This window comes from Syngnathus leptorhynchus, chromosome 11, assembly GCF_054491065.1.
Source record: "Syngnathus leptorhynchus isolate UIUO chromosome 11, UIUO_Slep, whole genome shotgun sequence".
NCBI lineage: Eukaryota > Metazoa > Chordata > Actinopteri > Syngnathiformes > Syngnathidae > Syngnathus > Syngnathus leptorhynchus.
In genome coordinates, this window is record NC_141205.1 from 5,009,370 (window position 1) to 5,030,193 (window position 20,824).

At 43.3% G+C, this 20,824-nt stretch overlaps 1 protein-coding gene across 3 annotated transcripts; it reads left to right on the forward strand.

Annotated features, from left to right (window-relative positions):
* The first annotated feature begins 3,083 nt into the window (after positions 1 to 3,083).
* Positions 3,084 to 20,310, forward strand: LOC147048984 (RNA-binding protein Musashi homolog 1). Of its 3 annotated transcripts, none has more exons than XM_085924266.1 (14): positions 3,084 to 3,247; positions 3,718 to 3,758; positions 4,299 to 4,380; positions 4,495 to 4,579; positions 11,187 to 11,228; positions 11,606 to 11,698; positions 16,495 to 16,543; positions 17,194 to 17,276; positions 17,710 to 17,827; positions 18,229 to 18,309; positions 18,875 to 18,931; positions 19,419 to 19,475; positions 19,543 to 19,697; positions 19,786 to 20,310. In XM_085924266.1, the coding sequence occupies exons 1-14, from the start codon at positions 3,087 to 3,089 to the stop codon at positions 19,825 to 19,827; spliced, it is 1,146 nt and encodes a 381-aa protein (XP_085780392.1). In that variant the 5' UTR covers positions 3,084 to 3,086; the 3' UTR covers positions 19,828 to 20,310. The 3 variants fall into 3 exon arrangements, with proteins under 3 accessions (XP_085780392.1, XP_085780393.1, XP_085780394.1); XM_085924267.1 differs by having other exon boundaries at positions 3,179 to 3,310; XM_085924268.1 differs by lacking the exon at positions 3,084 to 3,247 and adding an exon at positions 3,350 to 3,558.
* Positions 20,311 to 20,824: the final 514 nt, after the last annotated feature.

Sequence of the window (20,824 nt, forward strand, 5' to 3'; positions counted from 1 at the left end):
ATTGGGACTAAAACTTTATAATTAGACATCTCAAGTACGTTTGTGTTTGGCGTCATGGTGACATAGGCCAGCCCAGTCTGATTTCAGCGACGCAAAAAATAAGGTGTGTTAAGTTTACTAAAATTCTTTCTCCTTGTGGTGTTTTGATGAAAGCACGGCACAGACATTTTATGATGCTTGGGAACTGTTTACATTTGTCAAAACTATGTGTGGCATGTCTACTTTAACTGTGCGGGTCATTTGATATACTTTACATACTCATAAGATACAGATGGTGATTTGCCCACTGAAGTTTTGTGCCTATTTAGATCAAATTTTTCCCAGAGCTGGTGAGATTCTGAATTTAGCGCCATTTAAATTTCGAGGTACGATTTACATTTTCCTCACACAAACGATGTCTCCCGCTTCCACCACCGTTAAGAACTGACTCTGTCACAGCCGCCGGCTATTCACATGCTGAAAAGTATTTTTCTCTGACTTTTCCTCAGCTCTCTTTCCAACTGCCCTGAGGCCGGTGCAGCATAGGTCCCAGGCCCTAAGAGGTCAAAGTTCACACAGAGACAATGGGTCCTCACTGTGGGTCAGTTGTGGTCGAGAAAACAAAAAAAAAAAAGGTCTGAAGAACAGGTTTGGACAAACTAACGCAGTGTTTTAAGGTGGAGGATTGGCAACAAAGCACAAGCGACAGAAGGCTCTGAAAATGGAAATGAATTGTGTAAATTCATGAACGAAGCCAAAGTTTGAAAACCATTACAATCAGAAGTTGAAAATACTACAATGGCCATTTCATACAGAGAAGTGAGTTTTTACTTTTCTATAATTTCCAAATCCCTCAAACCACTCAACCACCCTGCTGACTCCCCCCCCACCTTTTTTTTTTTAATCCAGTACCATTGATCATGCATGCAGAAATTGAGCACACCCAGCCAACAGGATAGGTTAGCTGCATGGTGCAAGGCACTGTCCTACATACTGTTCCCTTGCTATGGTCCACCGGGCCACAGTCACACCCTCCCCCTGATTTGCCTCACACACACACACACACACACACGGTACAGGATTATCTTTATTTTTTCAGACAGGTGCACACTCAGTCTAAGTCTAATTTAGATCTTTTGTTCACATTGTCTTGAGAGCGAAATTAAATTCACCGTGATTTGTTCGACTTCGGTCACAGCAGCTGAGGTAAATGACGGCTGGGCTCGGCTCTCAGCTGACCAAACTCTCCCCGGTTGAAAGAGTAGCTGACGTCGAGGTAATGCTGCTAATCTTCCACTTAGCTGGTTAGGGCTGCCCGTCACATGGGGTTGACACCGCAGGAGTAAATGCTGGACGAAATAAGGACCAGTAAAGACCGGAATGGAGTAAGATTAGGTTGAACTTTGGCTGTGTAAGTAGTGGATGAGAGATGTAGCTTGAAAAGGTGTGCTCGAGGGTATTTGGCCTAAATGTATTTCCATACTTGCATTAAAATATTCCATGGCGCAACAAATTATTTACAATTTGTTTCGTACACTTTGGTATACTATTCTTGGCACAAATTTGGACAGCAGGAATTATTCCACACACATGACACAGGTTCCATCAATGAGTTGAACATGACAGAGAGAAAAGTTGAATGAACGGACACTCAGAAATGACAGTTAATTGATAAAAGCAACGGACCTTGGGGGGGGGGGGGGGGGGGGTGCCAACTGAATTTTGGTGGATCAGTCCAAAAAGCACGATACTGTTTGCGTGTGGTGTAGAATTATGAATCATATTATAAGGGCTATTTATGACTATAGTAGTGGAAAGTGTTGTTAGCTTGGCATAATATGAATACATTTGCATATATATATATATGACTAGGTTAAACTAAAAACTAAAGTCAAGAATTTCCTCGCTGTGCTTGTGTTGGATCTCATTAGTTTCACAGCTATGTCTAATGTTATTTTGCTGGGTGACCAGAGCCTAATCCTGGTCCACTTAGTTTTGGCCGAGACATTCAATTGAGACAATTTAGAATCTTAAATTATACAGGGGGGCAAAAAGCGAAAAATAGATCTGTTTAGACCTTAGCCAAGGTTTGCATGATGTCTGACTAGAAAATGAAAACCTGAATGACTAAAAAAATCGTATTATTTCAGATATATTGCATAGTGGCTGTGCTCATTACGGTCAGAGGTAAACCGGCACAAATCCCAGCTGACTGGGTGAGAGGTAGGCCGGACTGGTCAACAACGAATAGCAGGGCAACATTTGCATGTTTTCAGTCTTCAAATGAACATGCTCAGGGGAGAACATGCAAACTCGACACCACACAGGAACATTTGAGCCAAGATTCAAAACCAAAGTGTGTGAATCTGCTAAACACCAGACCACCGTGCTACTCATGAGAGTGCCTTTTTTTTTTTTTTTTATAAAGTAAAGGTGAATGTAATGCTATGCAAGAAACTACTGAAAATGCCCACAACCACCACTGGGGTAAAAAAAAAAAATACAGGACCTGCTGCCAAATGTAAAAAGAAGGACCCTTTTCACTCCTGGAGACATATAAAGGCAGACTTCATGTCCCGAGGAGATGTTTTCCTTTAGAGTCATGTTGTCTTTGGGCACAAACTCCACACTAGAGTAGCCTCGGTCCACCATACACTTGACCTTGAAATACAGGAAACCATGACTTTCCCTCCCTGATGCATCAAAACAAAAATATAACTATATTAAATATAGTCCACATCAGTATGTTGTTCTACGTCATCTCTCCTTGATTATTCTGGCATAATGCAGGGGAATGATGGCCTCTTCTTCATGCTAATGCTGCACAGAGAGGGAGAAAGAGAGGCTGGGGTATAGATAGAGGGGAAATATTCAAAAGCGCCTTCATGGGCCGTCACGTTGTGATGGGCCAATGACGTGAGCGGAGGGAAACACTAGTGAGAGCGCGCCAATGGCACCATGAATAAAGACAGGCAGGATGGGGGGCGGAGCCTCCTCCCCCCCTCCTCCTCTGTGTGTGCGTGTGTGTGACGCTCACCACCCCTCCTCCTCTTAAACTCCTCCACCACCCCACTTTCCCCCCATGCCCCCCCCCACCCCCTTTGCTTATGCCCGCCCCTGAGTCTGGAGCAGCAAGCGGCGGAGCTTCACTACTGGCTCTCCTCGCCTCCTCTCAGTGCGGGAATACAGCAGCGGAGAGCGGCATGGACACGGAAGGGAGCCCGAGCAGCCTGTCGTCCGTCATGGACAACTCCCCCCACGACCCCTGGTAAAAAGCCTCCGCCTTCGCCAGGCCTATCCGGTTCGAGTTCACCTTGGACTTTAAAGTTGAGTTGAGTGCGGGAACGGAGCCGAGACAAAAGACAAGCACGCCGTGTGTGCGTGTTTCTGTGTGTGGGATGGATCCACTAAGCGGAGGAGACGCTCTCTCTTTTTTTTTTATTTTTATTTCCACATCCATCTTCCTCCGGGAGGCCACATTTTGCTCCAACTTCTGCACCATCAGCGAGGAAAAATCGCTCTCTTTTCAGTCACCCTTCTCGTCCTCTTGGGGATTATAACGGCCCCGCTGGCCCATTGGTGACTTCGCAACATGGCCGATGCTTTCGTCTTAGTTTAATGATGCTATATCGCTCGCACCGACTGCACTTTTCACTTCTCATTTCGCTGCCGCCTTGTGCTTTTCTCCAACACGCGTGTTTCCCTATGTGACTTACGCCTTGTGTTTCTTCCATTCAGCAAAATGTTCATCGGGGGTCTGAGTTGGCAGACGACGCAAGGTGAGATGTCCCGCACGCTACTTTTTATTCGCACGCACACAGCAGTCGAACGTGTGCGTATTCCACCGAGTTGCAAATCAACTGGAAATAGTTCAGTGCATGCCTTTCTCTTCAATGTAGGATCAGCTTTTAGGATTTAGTCTTGCCGAGACGCGAGGAGATTAGCGCTGAAAGAAACATACAGACACACCGAACGACTTGTGTCTCGTACGTTGTGTATAATATGAAACGATCGATGCTAACCTTTACAAGTTTACACGTTGATGGCCACGCTGGCGTGTTGTTTTTTTGCTTACTGCAGATCCTCCTTGCACCCTCAAAGGAACCATGCGCGCAGCACACTGTTTATTCCCGCCACTATGCCCCCCCCCCCCACAATCTTATTATCAGAGTGACTGCAATGGTGTCCAAACAACAGTTACCATCAAGTGCGGCGTTGGTTGTGCATAGGTCCTTAAAGAGCTGCTATACATTTATAATGGTCACAATAGTATAAATTCTCCATCTTATCATCTCACAATCCAAATGATTATGTTACAGAGGGCTTGAAAGACTACTTCTGCAAATTCGGAGAGGTGAAGGAGTGTATGGTGATGCGCGATCCTGTCACCAGAAGGTCGAGGTAAGAAGGAGGCGTTTGCTCCCCATTGTCCAATCACTAGATTGCACCCATACATGCTCTCTTGCACTCGAAGGAGATACAAGTTGAGGTTATCTTCTTTATTATCCCTCCCAGGGGGTTTGGGTTCGTCACATACGCAGACCAGGCCGGCGTGGAAAAGGTGCTGGCCCAAAACAGACACGAGCTGGATTCCAAAACAGTGAGTCCCACCTCTTTGACTGTAGTAACTTTTCCAAATGCGTGTTGTGTGTGCTTTCCCACCTCGGTGCATCTAACCGCCCACCGTATGGCTTGTAAAGTTGAGGAGTACGATTTGGAGCAGGCCCCCCCCCCCCCCCCCCCCCCTCATCCCTTCTCTGTGCTCATTTCCCCCTCCAAATGCTGGTTCACAACATGAAAGCGTTCTTTCTTGGTCTTCATTGCCATGGTTACCTGGAGGGGGACCTGAATGGGGTCGGACTGGAGCCCCATGCAAAACCTTTGCTGTGTTGACGCAGAGTTTTTCTTTGACAGAAAACGTTTTCTTGTGGAAAAAAAAAATGTGAGCAAAAGAAAAGAGTTTTCGAGTGACTGTGAGTGACGTTTATGAATGCTTGCTAGTTTAGTTTTAATTACTGGCACTGTTCATGTAATTTCCCCCTCCTACACATGAAACATGTGGGCACTCAGAAATGTGTCACACACAACCTACATGTGTGATGCTGTGACACTCCATTTAAATCTGTGTGAAGGCGCGAATGTCGCCATCTTGATCATGTAGATGGGTTGTCGTCAGCTCCCGGCCATATGTACAAACATAACAATAGGATGATTGGAAAGTGAAAATGAGTGGCACAGCATGGGCCCAAGGGTGGAGAAAGGTAACGGTGGTTAGTTGTTGGAGCAAGCCTGTTGCCGGGGGTGACGCCAGCCACTGGAGAGAGTGCTGTAAGTACACAGCCTGTTGGGATTTATGTCGCCATAACAACTTCTCAGCTATTTTGCATTCATTAAGACCAACTTTGTGTGTGTGTGCCTGCATGTAGTAGTCGGGCAATGGATGGGCAATTATTTTGAAAGTATTTGAATTAAATTGGGAAGTAGCATTTTTGTATTTTTTGTGTGGAAAGCATTTCCAAGCAATTGTAAAGTGTTATTTAAAATGTCAAACTACTGTTGGAGAGCTCATCCATGTGTGTGATGTGATGAGAATGCTTATTTGGAGGAGGAAGCTTTTAAATGCGCAGTCTTGCAGAGCCTTGCTGCTGTTAAGCGTTGTCCTCTCGTGAACTAAAATATGTCAAAAACTCTAAGCAATTAATTTGTGAGACACAGCCTCAAAATAGTTGGCTGAACCGTCTGTGTTTGAATGCAAATGTTTTTCCCGTCTGAAATTTGCCAGGGATATTAAAACATTCGAGTGCTACATCTTTACTATTAATATTACTACTTGAGACTAAGTCATGAAATCTAATAGACATTATATTAGACAATTTATCTGAATCAATATTAGCATTTTATATGCACAGAGTGCCGCTAACAGGGCAGCCAGCCCTCTGCAGTTTGATGGGAATTACATGAAAGACAAACATTCCTTAGTGGAATGGATAAAAATGATCTGAAGCTCAGCCGTCTCCAAAATGAAGCCAAGTCTTTGTTGTGCGAGAACACATGCATTAAAGTACAAAATATGAAAAGGAGAGGAGATGTCAACAGAGTGTTACTGTCTTTTTAAGTTAGCTACAATCGCAGGTGCAAGGTCCTGCTTGACACGCTTTCTTACATTTGGTATGAAACATTTACAGTTTTGCTAATATCCAGCGTTGTCTCGGAAGATAGGCCACAGGTTTGATTTTAATCGAGCTCTGAAAATGTTCTGTAGCACGACAACAAATAGGAGGTCGTGTATTGTTTTTCGAGAGAAGTTGTTGCTGGTTAGATTTCCTGCCAGGGCAGAAAATGTCCTCGGGGCAGCGGTGTGCTGTTTTCTGGACACAGGAGAAGGGCACAACTGGTATTTGTTTTCTCGAGAGAAACACTTCACTGGAAGCGGTTAGGGAAAAGAAGAATGGGGTGGGATCTGTTTTTTTTCCCCCCTCCACTTTGTCTCAACGTGGATTTAGTCAAAATGATTTTGGATTCCACTGAGTTATTGCTATTCGTCGTCCGATGCAATATGTTTGAATGATAAAAAGGTCATTTATGCTTATTGGAGTACAAACCAAGTAAGGTGCAGTGTTTTGGTTTTAGTCAAAATTATTTTGGATTCTACTGAGTTATTGCTATAAATCGTCCTATGCAATATGTCTGGATGATCAAAAAAGGGGAACTTATGCTTATTGGAGTAAAAATCAATCAAGGTTCGGTGTTGTTGATTTATTTTTTTTGCTATCGGCAGTACGACACAAATGCTTTCATCCGAAAGTGCATATGCTCCAACCAGCTGCCGTGCACTTCTCTACTGGTTTAACACCTGGTTAGCAGCAACTGGCTGTTGGCCTGAGCTGGACTGGAGATTAGCGGTTAATGCTGACGTGGTCAAGACTTGAACAAGGAGGATGGAGAAGGTGGAAGAGAAGGAGGGTGGGAGGATTGCTGTAATTAGTATAGATCTGAAAAGCAACTAATCGGATTGAAGGAAACAAACTGGATTGAGCTTCCGAGGTCCATGCGCGGCCTCAGATGTGCGGATAAAGCCTGGACGGGGCTCTGAAGGTGGATCCAGGCGCTACATGAGCACGCCACCGTTCACACGCATGCCCGATAGCCCGGCCTGGCAAAGCAAAGACCTCATTGGCTTACAAGGGCATGGGGTTTGCTAGATTTGGGTAGGGGGTCCTCATTAGTAAGCTTTGTTAAACAATTACTTGTGGCATTGTTGAGCCGTACAGACTGACGCTGCTGGGTCCAAACAAAGTTTCTCGTTATACTTTTGTCTCATTATTTTTTTCCATTTAAACTGGATTCAACCAAGAAGTTTAAAAGAAAGAATTATATTTCAAGGGTGTCCCAGCCAAGACACAGCAACAAACAAAATATGAAAATAGCAGTTCTAATATTTTCCTGTAAATAACAGTGACTCACCCTCGGAGTAGTCAGAGCAGGCCTTCCTTGTCGAGAGTATACTTCCAAGTGAATTAATGATTGCTGGACCGTTACAAAAGCTTTCTGCTGAGTTTCGATGGCCTGAAAAACAGTCGATCCATAGGACTAAGTAACAATCTCGTCATCGCAGAAATGCAATTTTACTTTGGACAAATCACTGACATAAATGACAATAAGAGAGGACCCAATACAGAACCCTGCGGCACCCCTATTAGCTCTTTGCAGTTTTGATTGAACGTGATAATACAACAGTCAGGTCTTAACAAGTTGCTCACATGATACTTGTGGCAGGTGTAGTTAAAGCATGGGTATGTACGTTCGTGTACGCTAGCGCTGTTGTTGATGCTACATTATCAGGTTGCTTGTGTATGTATGTACATACAGTATGTGGGCCTGTGGGGGTAGCACGGGAGCCCTAGTTCCTCTACGGGCCCATCTGTTTTGTACTCTTTGTCCTGTTAATTAATGAAATCAGAGGGGCTGCCTGCTGGGACGGCCCCGCTGCACCGCTAGACCGGACAGGCCTACTTTCTCATGAGCCCGACTCTATTTTCCAAATGAATGCTTTCTCCTTTCTTTCTGTGTTTTTTCTTTATTTACTCCCCTCGCTTTATATTACCCACTGGATGGAAGTTTTTTTTTTTTTTTTTTTTTTTGGGTTGCACCGCACCAGGTATTTTATATGCTAGTTAGTTTGAGGTTCTGTTTAAAAAAAAAAAAATGTTTTTGTTTTTCAGTCTGTTACACTGGTGAACACGCGCTGGGCCATGTGAGGTGACTATTGGTTGTAGATTAGTCTTAAAAGCTAAACTACTACTACTACAAAAAAAAAAAAAATCATATTGCCGTCACTTTGTTGCATAGCTAGAGCACAGGTTGGGTGTTCTGAAGCAGGGTGTTAGTCAGAGCATTACGGGAACACTCAGTTATAACTCTTTTGAAGAAGAATTCCTTTCTTCCTGCAGTGTACACGATTCGACACATTTTCACCAGTTGACCGTTACATGGTCGAGACACTTCTCAAATGCCAAGTCTCTCTGCTCAAGATGTGAAGAGCTATTTCTGAGTGTTGCAAATAGTGACCTGGCTAAGCCATTTTACTTTTTGCTTTTATGGCCTGTCTGTCTTCCTCAAGGCTACTTCGGGAGTCTTAATAGATGCTGTAGTTTTTATTTATTGTAGCCATCCTTTGAGTACAGCCAGTTGTAGATATTACATGTTAGATGCATTCTGTTTTCTCGCTGAAGTGGAATGATTTTTTTTTTTTTTTAACAGCATGGCATGACTGTAGTAGTCATAGTAGCACTACAATAAAATGCATTAGGCCTAACCCAGTCATAGTTGGTAACCTGCAATCTGTATTGTAGGCTGCGTTATTTTGCTCAAAACAACACTGGCATGGAAGCATGAATACATTCAAAGGAATATTTTCCCATCCCATTAAAAGTAACGAGTAATCAAATTTACCATTCGTTTATTTAAGATAAATTTAGACCTGTCCCGAACACAAACACCTGATATTTATATCCTCGGCCTGCACTTGTGTCGTTACAATGAAAAGATAAGAAAAGATATGTAATTTTTTGGGGGAGAATAAACAAATACCATTTTCTCTTTCCAATAGGATGGATACAAATCGTTTTTTTTTTTCTTTCGTTTTTTTTTTAATATTAGCGTCAGTGCCATTACAAAAAACATGGCTCTGTGACCTGACTCTCTTCCAATTGGGACTTTCTGTTTTTCATTCACATAAACATACTTATTAACTTAGTTATTCTGTTCCCGTGTTTCACCTCAGAAGTACGCGTGCCCTTTGCTCCAAGTAGTTACATATTGAATTTGGGTCATTTTGGTCAAACCAATTTATATATCGAGAAGGACGGTATATTTGGCGCAAACTGTAAAATGAGCAGTTGGTCGGCACCTGTAGTCTTAAAGCCGGTAATCCCACGTTAAATATTAGATTTGAATCCTGGAAGGAATGTCATGTGGTCACTTCCCACTGCCAAAAGTGTGTGTCCTCGTCACCTTGCTGCACGCTGTCACTAGGTCGGAACCAGCTGGAGGTGACACGACGCTTCTTGTCTTTGTCTTACTTGAAGCTGCAAAGTCGCCCGGCAATCCCTTCCCAAGGGCACTGGCTGCTGCATGGTAGTTAGCCAGCCTAGTGGCCGCAAAGACACTTAAAGGTCCTCCAAGGATATTTTGGTCTGAAGAGTTGGCATCAGAAGGCAGGAGAGAGATGAGTGCATTGTGTGAATATTGAAGAAAAGCTTGCTCGCTCTTGTACGGCGCGCATTGCTCACTTCTGGAGTACGTGTTGTCTGGTTGTTTGATAGGCTCCTTTTGCTTGCCAATATAAATTCAACGCCTGTGTGAGACACAAGGGCTTTCTCTTCACACATCCAATTATTAGAACAAAGATGGAAGCCTAAGACCTTAATACACTACAAGGTTCTGTGACCTAAAAAATCATCTCTTGTTGGCTTGAGTGAGAATAACACAAAGATTCCACGCAAATTTAAAATGCCAGACCGGGCTTTGCATATTTAGCATTATTACAGGCCGGCTCATTCAAAACTCATTTGCTTCTAATTTTATCTATAACCTTGACCAAGCTGCTCACACATTCCAGTGGGGGCGAAATATGGATACATCAAATCTTGTTAATCCTAAATGGAGGTTGTCTGGATTTGTCAGTGTGAACGATCCGTCTGAAAATCGGAATATTACACGCGTGTTCATTTCGGACCCTGGAATGTCATCTTGTTTGGGGGGTCAAGATGTATTTGTTTATTAATATACTAGTGAGAATAACACGAGCAGTTGAGCCAATCTATTCATGCCCTAATGTGTATCTTGTTCACCACACCCTTGTGTTTGGATGTTTGGGGGGGGGGGGGCCTTTGCATCAACAAGGGTCTACTATACATACTTGGGCATTAGCATATATTCTATTTCTGGAAGTGTTGCCCTTCATATGCGCTAACTACAGCTTGTTTCTTGGAGAAGCAATCACTCTTGGAGGATGAATTATTTTTTTTTTTGTTCATGGCACGCAGGAACTGTAAATCGTAGAAAATATAAATGTCTTGTTCTTTTAGCTTTATTTGTTATTTCTATTTCCTCACATGGGTATAAGAATTGAATCAAGAATTGGTGATGTTAAAAGTGGAGTCAAACACCCCTAATATTTTCTCTATTTGATCGACTGGCGCTACAATTTTCAATTCCCAAATAATTATATCACAATTTTAGGAATTATGATTAGTCGTAAAACATGTTAGCGGATTATCTTTATCAATGGAATGGCGGCGTGATTTCTTGCATACAAAATGCTTCCTCGCTTGTTATAATAGCTTCATAGTAATTTAGTATGTTTTTAGGCCCATTTCTTATTTAAATTCACAATTATAATACGCTGTATTTCTACACAAAGAGTAAATCATTATCAATGAGAGCTAATAAGGTCACTGATGGTAATTAGTGTCACATTTTCACAAATGACTAAATGGTTCCCCCACATAATGACAGAGTGAGGAATGTCACCCGCTCCAAATCATCAAATACACTCGTACGCCGCTTCAGTAGAACCATAGCCTCCACAGTTTACTAATAAACTAGACTCTGAATCTGAAATTCAGAATTCAGAATCTAAGAACGTGTTGCCTATGTGTATATGACTAAATACAAGCCATCTTCCCTTATGTCTCCCTGCACAGATCGACCCAAAAGTGGCTTTTCCTCGCCGCGCTCAGCCCAAGGTGAGTGCACGCGGAAGGCCGAGCCCGAGTGATGTCATGTGTCAGCCGTAATCGGTCAGCTCGGGTTGGTTAGGATTAGCCTCGGTCACATGATGGAGGAGGGGCGGCAATCCACTTGACCAGCCTGACACTGTGACCCTGTCACCCTGACCCCCAATCACACATACACACCACCATACTTGTGCACTTATATGAATCGGCACACACAGCATGTATTCACCTGAGCATACACACACACACATCAAATTGAGCTCAAGCAGCCAGAGTATTGGGTAAAGCTTTCAGAAACAGAAATTTGATCCGTGAGTAAAAGGAGGAGAAAAAAAAAGTTGCATTTGTGATTAAAAGAATGCTTTTCTCTTTCTCTGTGCTTCTAGTTGGTCACGCGGACAAAGAAGATCTTTGTCGGAGGACTGTCGGTCAACACCACCGTTGAAGACGTCAAGCAATACTTTGACCAATTTGGAAAGGTGAACTCTTTTAAATTCTAAAACGCTGACTGCGCACCTGCTGTTGATAACATCTTTTCTTTTGACGTTCTTTCTACGTTTGACCTTTTCTCTGTCCGCCCAAATCGACATTGGCATTAAATTTCTTTGATTCCTTGACTCGGTCTATCTCTAAGACATCTGTCAAACTATCAGTAAGAGCGGTGGGAATAAGGTCAATGCGGTTTGCTAAAATTAATGATTTGTCTGTTCTTTTGCGATTTTTAATCATATCTCGCTGAGCGTACTGCTTCTTTGAATGAAATTTGGTGCAAGGCAAACACATGCTGCGGAGACAGATGCGTGGCTAGGGAAAGCGAGGAAGAGGGGTAAAAAAAAAAAAACCGAGAGGGGAGGGTGAGGGAGATGGCGGGGGACTGAAAGGGAAGAAGCAACCCCCTATAGAGCGAGAGGGAGGGGAACTCGGAAGGGTTGAAGGGCAGAGAAAAGGAGGAATCTTGGGATGTGAGGAAGAAATGTGAGTTTGAATGGGCAGGGAGGGGGGGTGGGACACATACACACCAATCCGATGGGCCAGAAATGCACAAAAGTATCCGGCCTGCGTGCAGTAAGAGGTTGTGTTTTTTTTATTTTTTTAGCGTGCTGTACTTTGGATGGGGGTGTGGGGCGAAGACTCTTTAAGGACTTCAGGCTTTTCTCTTATTAACTAACCAAATGCAACAGCTGCTCCTTTAACCCCCCCCCCCCCCCACACACACACACACACACACACACACACACACACACACACACACACTCCAAATGCATTTTACCCCAAAAATCAGTACTACAGATGCCCTTCCCCATCCTATGCACACACACACACACACACACACACACACACACACACACACACACACACACACACACACACACACACACACACACACACACGCAAGTGCCATGGCTTGTTGCTGTGGTGACCTGCTTTTGCCCATTGTCCCACAGTAATCCAGCGTTGTTTTTTTTTTTTTTTTTGGGGTTGAGAAGTGTGTATTTGCATGAATGGAAAGAGGCGTGTGTGACAACGGCAGTTTTAGCTGCGAGCAGAGGTGAGCTTGCATACATTTGTGTAGACAAAGAGGGCAGAACTCGCAGTCAGTGAGCCAACAAATGTTGCGGGGGTCCATTGTCAAAAAAGTCTGCTAAAATTGGATTTTGTTTTGTGCTAGAGGACTATTATGTTGTTTGTTGCACTTGCCCTATGAGTCAGGGCTCTAAGCATATTTAAGGCGCTGATTTGATTCAAATGAAGTCATCAACGGCCTTTTCACCACCAAGCAGGTTTTTTTCAGTTCTGTAGGGTACATATATATATATATGCACACACACAAACATTGCCGGGCCAATGAAAGAGTATAGTATCATAGTTTCACTTTCATGTTACAGTTTAACTGGGAAAAAAACCAAGAAGCTTGCTAGGAACCAATTTGCACGTGAGTGTTTTCAGAATGTTTTTAGATCAGCAGTTGGTGTACATGCATGTGGTTATTCTTGTTATTTTAGTGACATTGCCTATTGTTGAGTTAATGAGCTAGCATGCACAATACAGCATTTTTGATTGTTTGCAGGAATTCTGCGTTTATTTTTAGTTTTGTGTTGTCATGAAACCTTCACAATATATTCATTTTTAGTTGATTACGGCTGTGTAACTAATGACGAGAAGTATTGAGAGGCAGGCTCAGTTTCTTTTAAACGGATATTGCATTCTGGCCTGGTGTACTATACACTGCAGTGTTGTCAGTTGACTACAAGTTTTTAAATCCCCCAAGATTTTTTTAAAAATTAGATTGTTGTCCTAAAAAAATATCTGTCAACTTGCATTGCATATGACACCTGCGGGCTAACTCATTTTTCAGGCACTTGTGTCACGCTTTTTCGAATGTTCCCAAAAAGGTCCGCAGCTCTGAGACGAATCACTTTACCCCGGCGTTTACACACGCCTCGTATGAGGGACAGCACCGGCCGGCTCCACAGAATAAGGGAACCTTTGGGCTGTTTGGACACATGAGAGCGAAGCTGTATCATGCGTAGCGCCAATCCCACAGTGCATTCCTGCTGAGCGGGAGGTATTTGTTGTTTATTATCTGAGCCTGGTTACAAGGTGCAGGTTGGGATGGAGTAGGACTCGCTGTCCTGTTTATTTTCATACCGTGGCACCGCCTCGAAAAGAAAACACAGATTGCGCTGCATTTTCTGCAACTCTTTGATGCATTCTGAAGTTTGTTTCTTTAAGTACACTTCTGAAAGCACATCGATACTACTCTGATTCATCAGAGCGAAGGGAAATGGCTATTCATCTAATGTGTCGGATGTGTGAGTTTATTTGCAGTATCCATACTGAACAAATGTTAGCTTCTGTATGTTGGTAACTTTGAGTCTGTATGTCTATAGCGGCCATGTTTGTATTCTGACCTAATCCCAAGGTCAAGGCACTCTGTAATTCGCCTCGACCCAAAAGAGAGTTGAGACTGCATTCTTTCCTTTTGCCAAGGCCCCCCGCTGTATGATCTGAGATGTGTTTTTTTTTAACTGGAATTTGCAAGTTAAGTAATTCCATTAAGATTTCACACAGGCGGTTATGCTCCAAAAGAAATCCCTGTTTCAGGCTTTTCATCATTCCTCTCTGAACTCTATAAAGCACCACAGAGGCAAAATGACTGCTTTAGTAGTACCAGAGAGTCAGTGGGAAAAAAAAAAAAAACCCCAACCAACCCTGGATACACATTAGTCGTCGATAGAGAATAGAGTGGCACAGATAAAAATAAAAAAAATGCAGCATGGACAGGGCAGACGGGAAAAGTTGGGACTCCACTCACCCATATGAGCCAGCAATTAGGAGGCTTGACTGAACACTTTGTCTGCTGGCCTGTTTAGAGAGCTGTCCAGAGAGAGAATGCAAGGATGAAAGAGGGAGATGTGAGGAGAGAGCAGAGGTGGGGGGGGGGGATGTGAACACCACACTTCATATTCTATGATGAACGCTTTTTCTTCACAGTTCGAAACGGGAATATTTTTCATTACTACAATTCAGGTGGCCCTCGTATGATCACGTCTCGGGCTTCTCCAATCATGACGATGGCAAAATGCTGACTCGTGCGAGACTTAGCTCGCTGCTAAGCCAATCTGTGTCCTCCCATAGTTTATCCAATCAGATTGTCTTACAGCACCCTGGGTAGTGGACATCGGAGATCGTCTTCTTATTAGGTTTGGCAAGGGCAAGGGGCCGCCGTAAGATCATCCAGTTCCTTAAACGAAATAGCGCACCGTGATCTTCAGCGGTTTGCTATTTTTACATCAATATGTCATTTTTTGCTTGCGTGTGAGAATAATTCGGCCTCCGTTTAAAATCCAGCATGTCATGCTAACCTAGCATCAGCAGTTCACATGCTAACAAGGGCTCAAATGTCACTCTAGTCTTTGGATAACATAGCTTGCAGCTGCCCACTTACTGTCTGTCCGGTTCCCTGGGCTCTCTGCTGTGTCATTGAGTTTGGAAGAGCAGAGAGTAGGGGAGGACAGAATAAACTCAATGAAGGACTGCGGGAGGGAGGAGGAGGGGGGGGGGGGGGGGCGCTGTGTGTGTATGTGTGTGTCCGTGTGTGTGTTAGCGCAGGGTGCTATATATTGAGATGGATGGGAGTCAAAGGGGTCATGGAGACTGCAGAAGCAACCTTGCTCCTCTCCGTTAGCATCATCACCACATCTAGTTCGCAAACTGTTTCAATTGTGTTAGGAAAATCACGCAGACGTGGACAAGTTCAATCTCAAGTGGCCATTGGGTTCATTATCTGAGGTAAGGGTTAGAAATCAGACAGCTTGGTCATCCTGAGGCCTGTGCCGCCACTCACGTTACACTGGTTTGAGTTTCAGTGCTGCCACAGCTTCATGAAAATAGGCATGTGATCATTCTCCACCTGCGTCTGTCGCCGTGTGACTATGACACACTGCCGTTTTGCTTTTTTTTTTTTTCGTTTTTAAAAATAGGTGGATTTTTGGTCTGGAGATGATCAAAATAGGAAACCAGTTCAGTTTGATTTGGCCTTATTTGTAAGCCGCCCTTAAGATCGGACTATGCGAGTGGTCTTGACACGAAGGGGCTTCAAAACTTTGCTGCCAGCAAAGGGCTGGCGGGGTGGTGGTTGGGGGTTTGGTGGTGAAAAAGGGGAGGAGGAGTAATATGAATAGGGCAGTGGAGTGAGCGCGAATAGGAAAGTAGAGGGAGAAGAAAGGAGTGCATGTTGACAAAGCCCCTTGTTCATTCCCTTTCAGATGCAAAATGTTTGTCAGCAAATTTTCCCCGTTCAGTCAAAACTTTGTTCTCTTTTGATCCGCACGTTATTCAGCATTACGGTTTTTCACCCCCTCCCCTCCCCCTTTTTGAAACGAGGTTAGGGGAGCAGTGTTCTTCTAATTGAAATTCTTTACGTCTCCAAGGCAATTGTAAACTTTGTCAAGAAAGACGATCAGCAAGTGAGCAAATGAGAGGATAAAAGAAGGAAGAATTATCTGAAGTATCTTGTTGTTGATTCCTCATGAATCATAAGAAGTGTGCATTTTAAGCTACACACACACAGCAGCCATCACTTTTTTTTGGACCTCATTCTGTCTTTTCTCCTTTGTCACCTGTCACCCCTCCCCTGTCCCTCCACCCTCTCCATCTGTTTTCCCCTCTTGCTCCAATGCTAAAGAGGGACAATGGCACCCCATGCTGTGAATTGATGTGTGCGTGTGTGTTAATGTCAAAGCCCATCCCAATCTTTGCTTTGTTCTCGCAGGTCGACGATGCCATGCTTATGTTCGACAAAACAACCAACAGACACAGAGGTGCGTAGAGACTATCGCATACCCACACGTACACGAATTAAAGTAATTGCTGTGAGTGACCTTATAAGGAGTCCTTGTGGGAGACTAGGAGGAAAAAAAAATATATCCAGGCATATTCATGTGCCTTTCTAGCCTCCTCTGCTCCCTGCTTCATTTATCTCTGTCCTTTCCCAGCGAGGATGAAGTGCTGCGCCCGCTGAGGGTCGCAATAAAGGGTCAGAATGGTTCCAGGAGAGGAAGGGACTTAATGAGATGAATGAGGAATAAGGGGGAAGGAAGGGAAAGTAGTAAGGAGGTATAGATGTGGCCGGTGGAGGTTAATTCAGGTGTGGAGGAAGAAGCACCATATCAACAACAGCTGATTGACAGGGGAGCAATGTGACGTTGGTTTCGTGTTGCTGCCTCCCTCTCTCTCTTAGCAAAGAGCTGGGATGAAGGGCGAGGACAGCTTTAATGGACGGCCGTCACTCCTGTCCAGTCTATTCCTGTCTGTATGTCATCAGCCTATAATAGTCTCCTTGCTCCTTGCAAGCAAGATCGAGACCCATTCGCTCTACCAATGTATCATCGTAACTGAGTCAAAAATAATCTCGATGATATGCATTTTTAGGAAGTCTATGGAATTATAAGAGTGCTTTTGTGTCTCCCAGGCTTTGGTTTTGTCACCTTTGAAAATGAAGACGTGGTCGAGAAAGTGTGTGAGATTCATTTCCATGAGATCAACAATAAAATGGTAGGCAAGAAAAGAAATGTCGCACATCAACATTTACATCTGCACACGACCCACAACGTAAGGTACAACTGCACAATTTAGCCAGGGCTAATAATATTTATCTATATAGCGAGTAGTTAAAGAAAATAAAGCTTCAAATTTGCTTCATGAACCAGTTGTTCCTCTTGCCACTCCAATTTCATCACTACCGTAATATTTAGCTTTATCTCTAATTCTGCATTTGAATTTTTTACACAATACAACAATATTACAACAATACACGACGACACCAAACGTAAAAATAATAACACCTTATCAATATCAAACGTGCTTTCAGAATATTGCATTCTACTCATTTTGGTTGGATTGTAAAAATATTGTTTGCCAAAATACATGTTTTTGTCATTTAATTTTAGCATCACTGAACACATATTCCCTCCCCTGTGCGCTATAGGTAGAGTGTAAGAAAGCGCAGCCAAAGGAGGTGATGACGCCAACAAGTTCAGCCAGAGGTCGATCCAGAGTGATGCCCTATGGAATGGACGCCTTCATGCTGGGCATTGGCATGCTTGGTACGACTAAGAACTTAAATTACCTCCGAGAGGTTTTGTGCATATATCCTAATGAGGTGAAGCAGCATATAAAATGCATGTTTTGCACTTATAGTACAAGACTAATTTGGTTCAACTTAGTGTGTGCATTGGTTTTAAAAATACAGTTGTGTAATAATAATGAAAAACATAATTTTCTCGCTGTGTTGGATGTTTTTCCAAATGCTCATGGGGTCACACTGCAAGAGCATGATGCAAGACAAAAAATATTAGTGTTTAGTTCCCTCTAGAGGACAGTTGGAGTTGTTGCTATGGAATCAGAAATATCAATTTGGATTAAAATCCATTTGCACATGGCGGATTGTCATCATATCGTCATTCTGTTTGTTGTTTTTTTTTTTTTTTTTTTAAATCTTTGCTAGGCTACCCAAGTTTCCAGACCACCACCTACACCAGCCGTAGTTATTCTGGAATTGCGCCTGGTTACGCCTACCAGTTTCCAGGTGAGTGTGTGTGTGTGTGTGTGTGTGTGTGTGTGTGTGTGTGTGTGTGTGTGTGTGTGTGTGTGTGTGTGTGTGTGTGTGTGTGTGTGTGTGTACACCCTTTTTCACTTTACACAGGCGAGTCACCGAGAAGAAAAGCCAAAGGATGCGGGTTGCGGCATGTAGTTGACTCAGCTGCAAAGAGCACTCAGATCATAAAATGTGTTTGAACGACAAAGGCCGCGTGTTCCTGTTTAATGCAGATTTGGTTGCTTACGATCACTTTTAACACTCGTTGACTGAATCTAGAAATATCTTCAAAATTCAATGTCTTCAGTTTCTCTTGGATCTGCTCACATCTTTTGCACTGTTTATTTTATCGACTTATGTAACCTTATGTCCTTTGGCTGCATGGCGCCTCCTCTTCCTATGTTCCCACCTTCATGCCTTGTCTTGCACACTAGATGTTTTCTCGTGAAACGCTTATGCTCTGTGATCTTGCCTTCATCTTAGTGCCTCGTTGTAGTGGCTTGTGGATGGTGATTATATTTACAGAGCGCTCTTTCTTGACCTTCTCTGTTTCTAGAATTCCATTTAGAGAGGACCCCCTTCCTGACATCTTCCCACCCCCCTGAGCTGACAGGTCAGTCGGTACCCGATATAGTTAACAGCCCACAGTCGAATCCCAACATTTGACTTCATGCTGACTCAGCAATCATCAACACTAGTGATCAGTGATTCTCGTGGTCCTATTTTGTATCTCTTTTATAATTGATGCAGTGGTAAGGGGAAAAAGCTTGACATTTTGGGGCAATTTATTTGGTCAAAACATCTTACAAAACTGTTCCTTATTTCATTTGGAAGTCAGATTTGGTCATAATTATGCATTGGATCCAGAACCTCCAAAATAACCAATTGACAAGGGCAGCTGTGTTTATATTGCCCTCTAGCGAACATAACATGCATTTGCACCTTTCACTCAGAAGCCACTTTCTCCTCAATGTTGTGTTTTAAGAAACTGATGCTGAATTTGGTTTCGGTTTGAAATCTGTTGATGGATTGATGTTTGAGCAGCCGTTTGCGCCTCCTGGAACTTGTTTAGTAAATCTGCGCGTTTCTGTCCCCATCAGCTATTCCCTTGACCGCATATGGACCAATGGCAGCGGCGGCAGCGGCAGTTGTTCGAGGTGTGTATTCTTTTGTTAAAACTCGTTGATGAGTGTTCAAGATTGACCTATCTCCTCTGCTGGCTAGGCGCCACTCCTTCTCGCACAGCTGGATTTCTGAGTACCAGCAGCCCTGGACCAATGGCTGACTTGTACGCTGCAGCAAATCAGGACTCAGGAGTAAGCAGCTACATCAGTGCGGCTAGCCCCGCCCCCAGCACAGGGTTCGGCCACGGTCTCGGGGTATGTCACGAATTCTTGTTAAATCAAATGCTACTACTTTTATTTATTGGGATGCTAATTTGTACGCATTCAATGTGTTTGTCCTCAGGGTCCTCTGATTGCTACTGCGTTCACTAATGGCTACCACTGAGACGACTCAGGTCATCGATGATTTGAGCGCTTCTCTTCTGCTGATGAGCCAATCAAACGCTGAGTGCCCTTTGGAGGCACAACCTGATTGGCTGGCCGCAGCTCCGCCTGGCTGTTCTGTGGCTAAACCCACCGACTGAATATCTTTTTAAAAACTTTTTTTTTTTTTTTTTGCTGTACTAATCTCACATGAACATAATATCCCAGTGTGTCCTCATCTGGATCTTCATTTGCCCCGCCCACCAATATTCTTTTGAAACTGAGAAAACTGCAAAAAAAAAAAAAAGGCTCTGGTGAAACATTTGTCATTTGACAAAGCCGGAGAGGACTATTTTTTTCTAATTTTTCTTGAATCTCACCGAGTTATGTTGCATCATGAAATCCTTGACAGCTGTTTCTGATAAAACACCACCCGGGCACGCTTTTCCTCAAAAATCCTTTTTAACATAAAAAGAACAAATCAACGACGAGTCGTTTTTCTAAGCATCAAGGAAATACGGAAAAAAATGTATATTTTGATAGTCTTTAAAAAAAAAAAAACCTTTGTAATATTATTATTGACATAATATGATAATCTGTGAGGTATTTTATTCTGTTATTGGTTTTAAAGCAATGTTTTTATGTCTTCCTGTAAGATATTGTACATAGACTTTGGGATGGAAGGGGAAGGGCGGGAGAGGGACTACTGAACCAGCCGGCATGTCATTGGTTGGTTCGCAGAGGGTCATTTCAGTTTCACTGGAAGTCATCAATTATGAAATATGTGCTCATCTCACGACTTATTACATAAGAGGAAACAAGACTCTTGTGTCCGTTATTGGCCATTCCTCCGCAGCATCGACGTGACGTGTGGCATTGTCGATGATGAGACAAATACTTTTTCAAAGTCATCACATTTGAAATACTTTTCTGGTAGCAGCGGCTATGTTCCCCCCCCCCCCCCCTTTTTTTTTTTTTCAATGCCCTAATGGTGGAGAAAGCGATTTCTTGCATCTGCA

What these genes read in the sequence shown, in the direction of transcription:
- LOC147048984 (XM_085924266.1), top strand. Translation starts at nt 3,087, where the DNA reads ATGCCCGCCCCTGAGTCTGGAGCAGCAAGCGGCGGAGCTTCACTACTG. An exon ending in AACTCCCCCCACGACCCCTG is followed by an intron (nt 3,248 to 3,717) that starts GTAAAAAGCCTC and finishes TCTTCCATTCAG; the next exon opens with CAAAATGTTCATCGGGGGTC. An exon ending in GGTTCGGCCACGGTCTCGGG is followed by an intron (nt 19,698 to 19,785) that starts GTATGTCACGAA and finishes GTTTGTCCTCAG; the next exon opens with GGTCCTCTGATTGCTACTGC.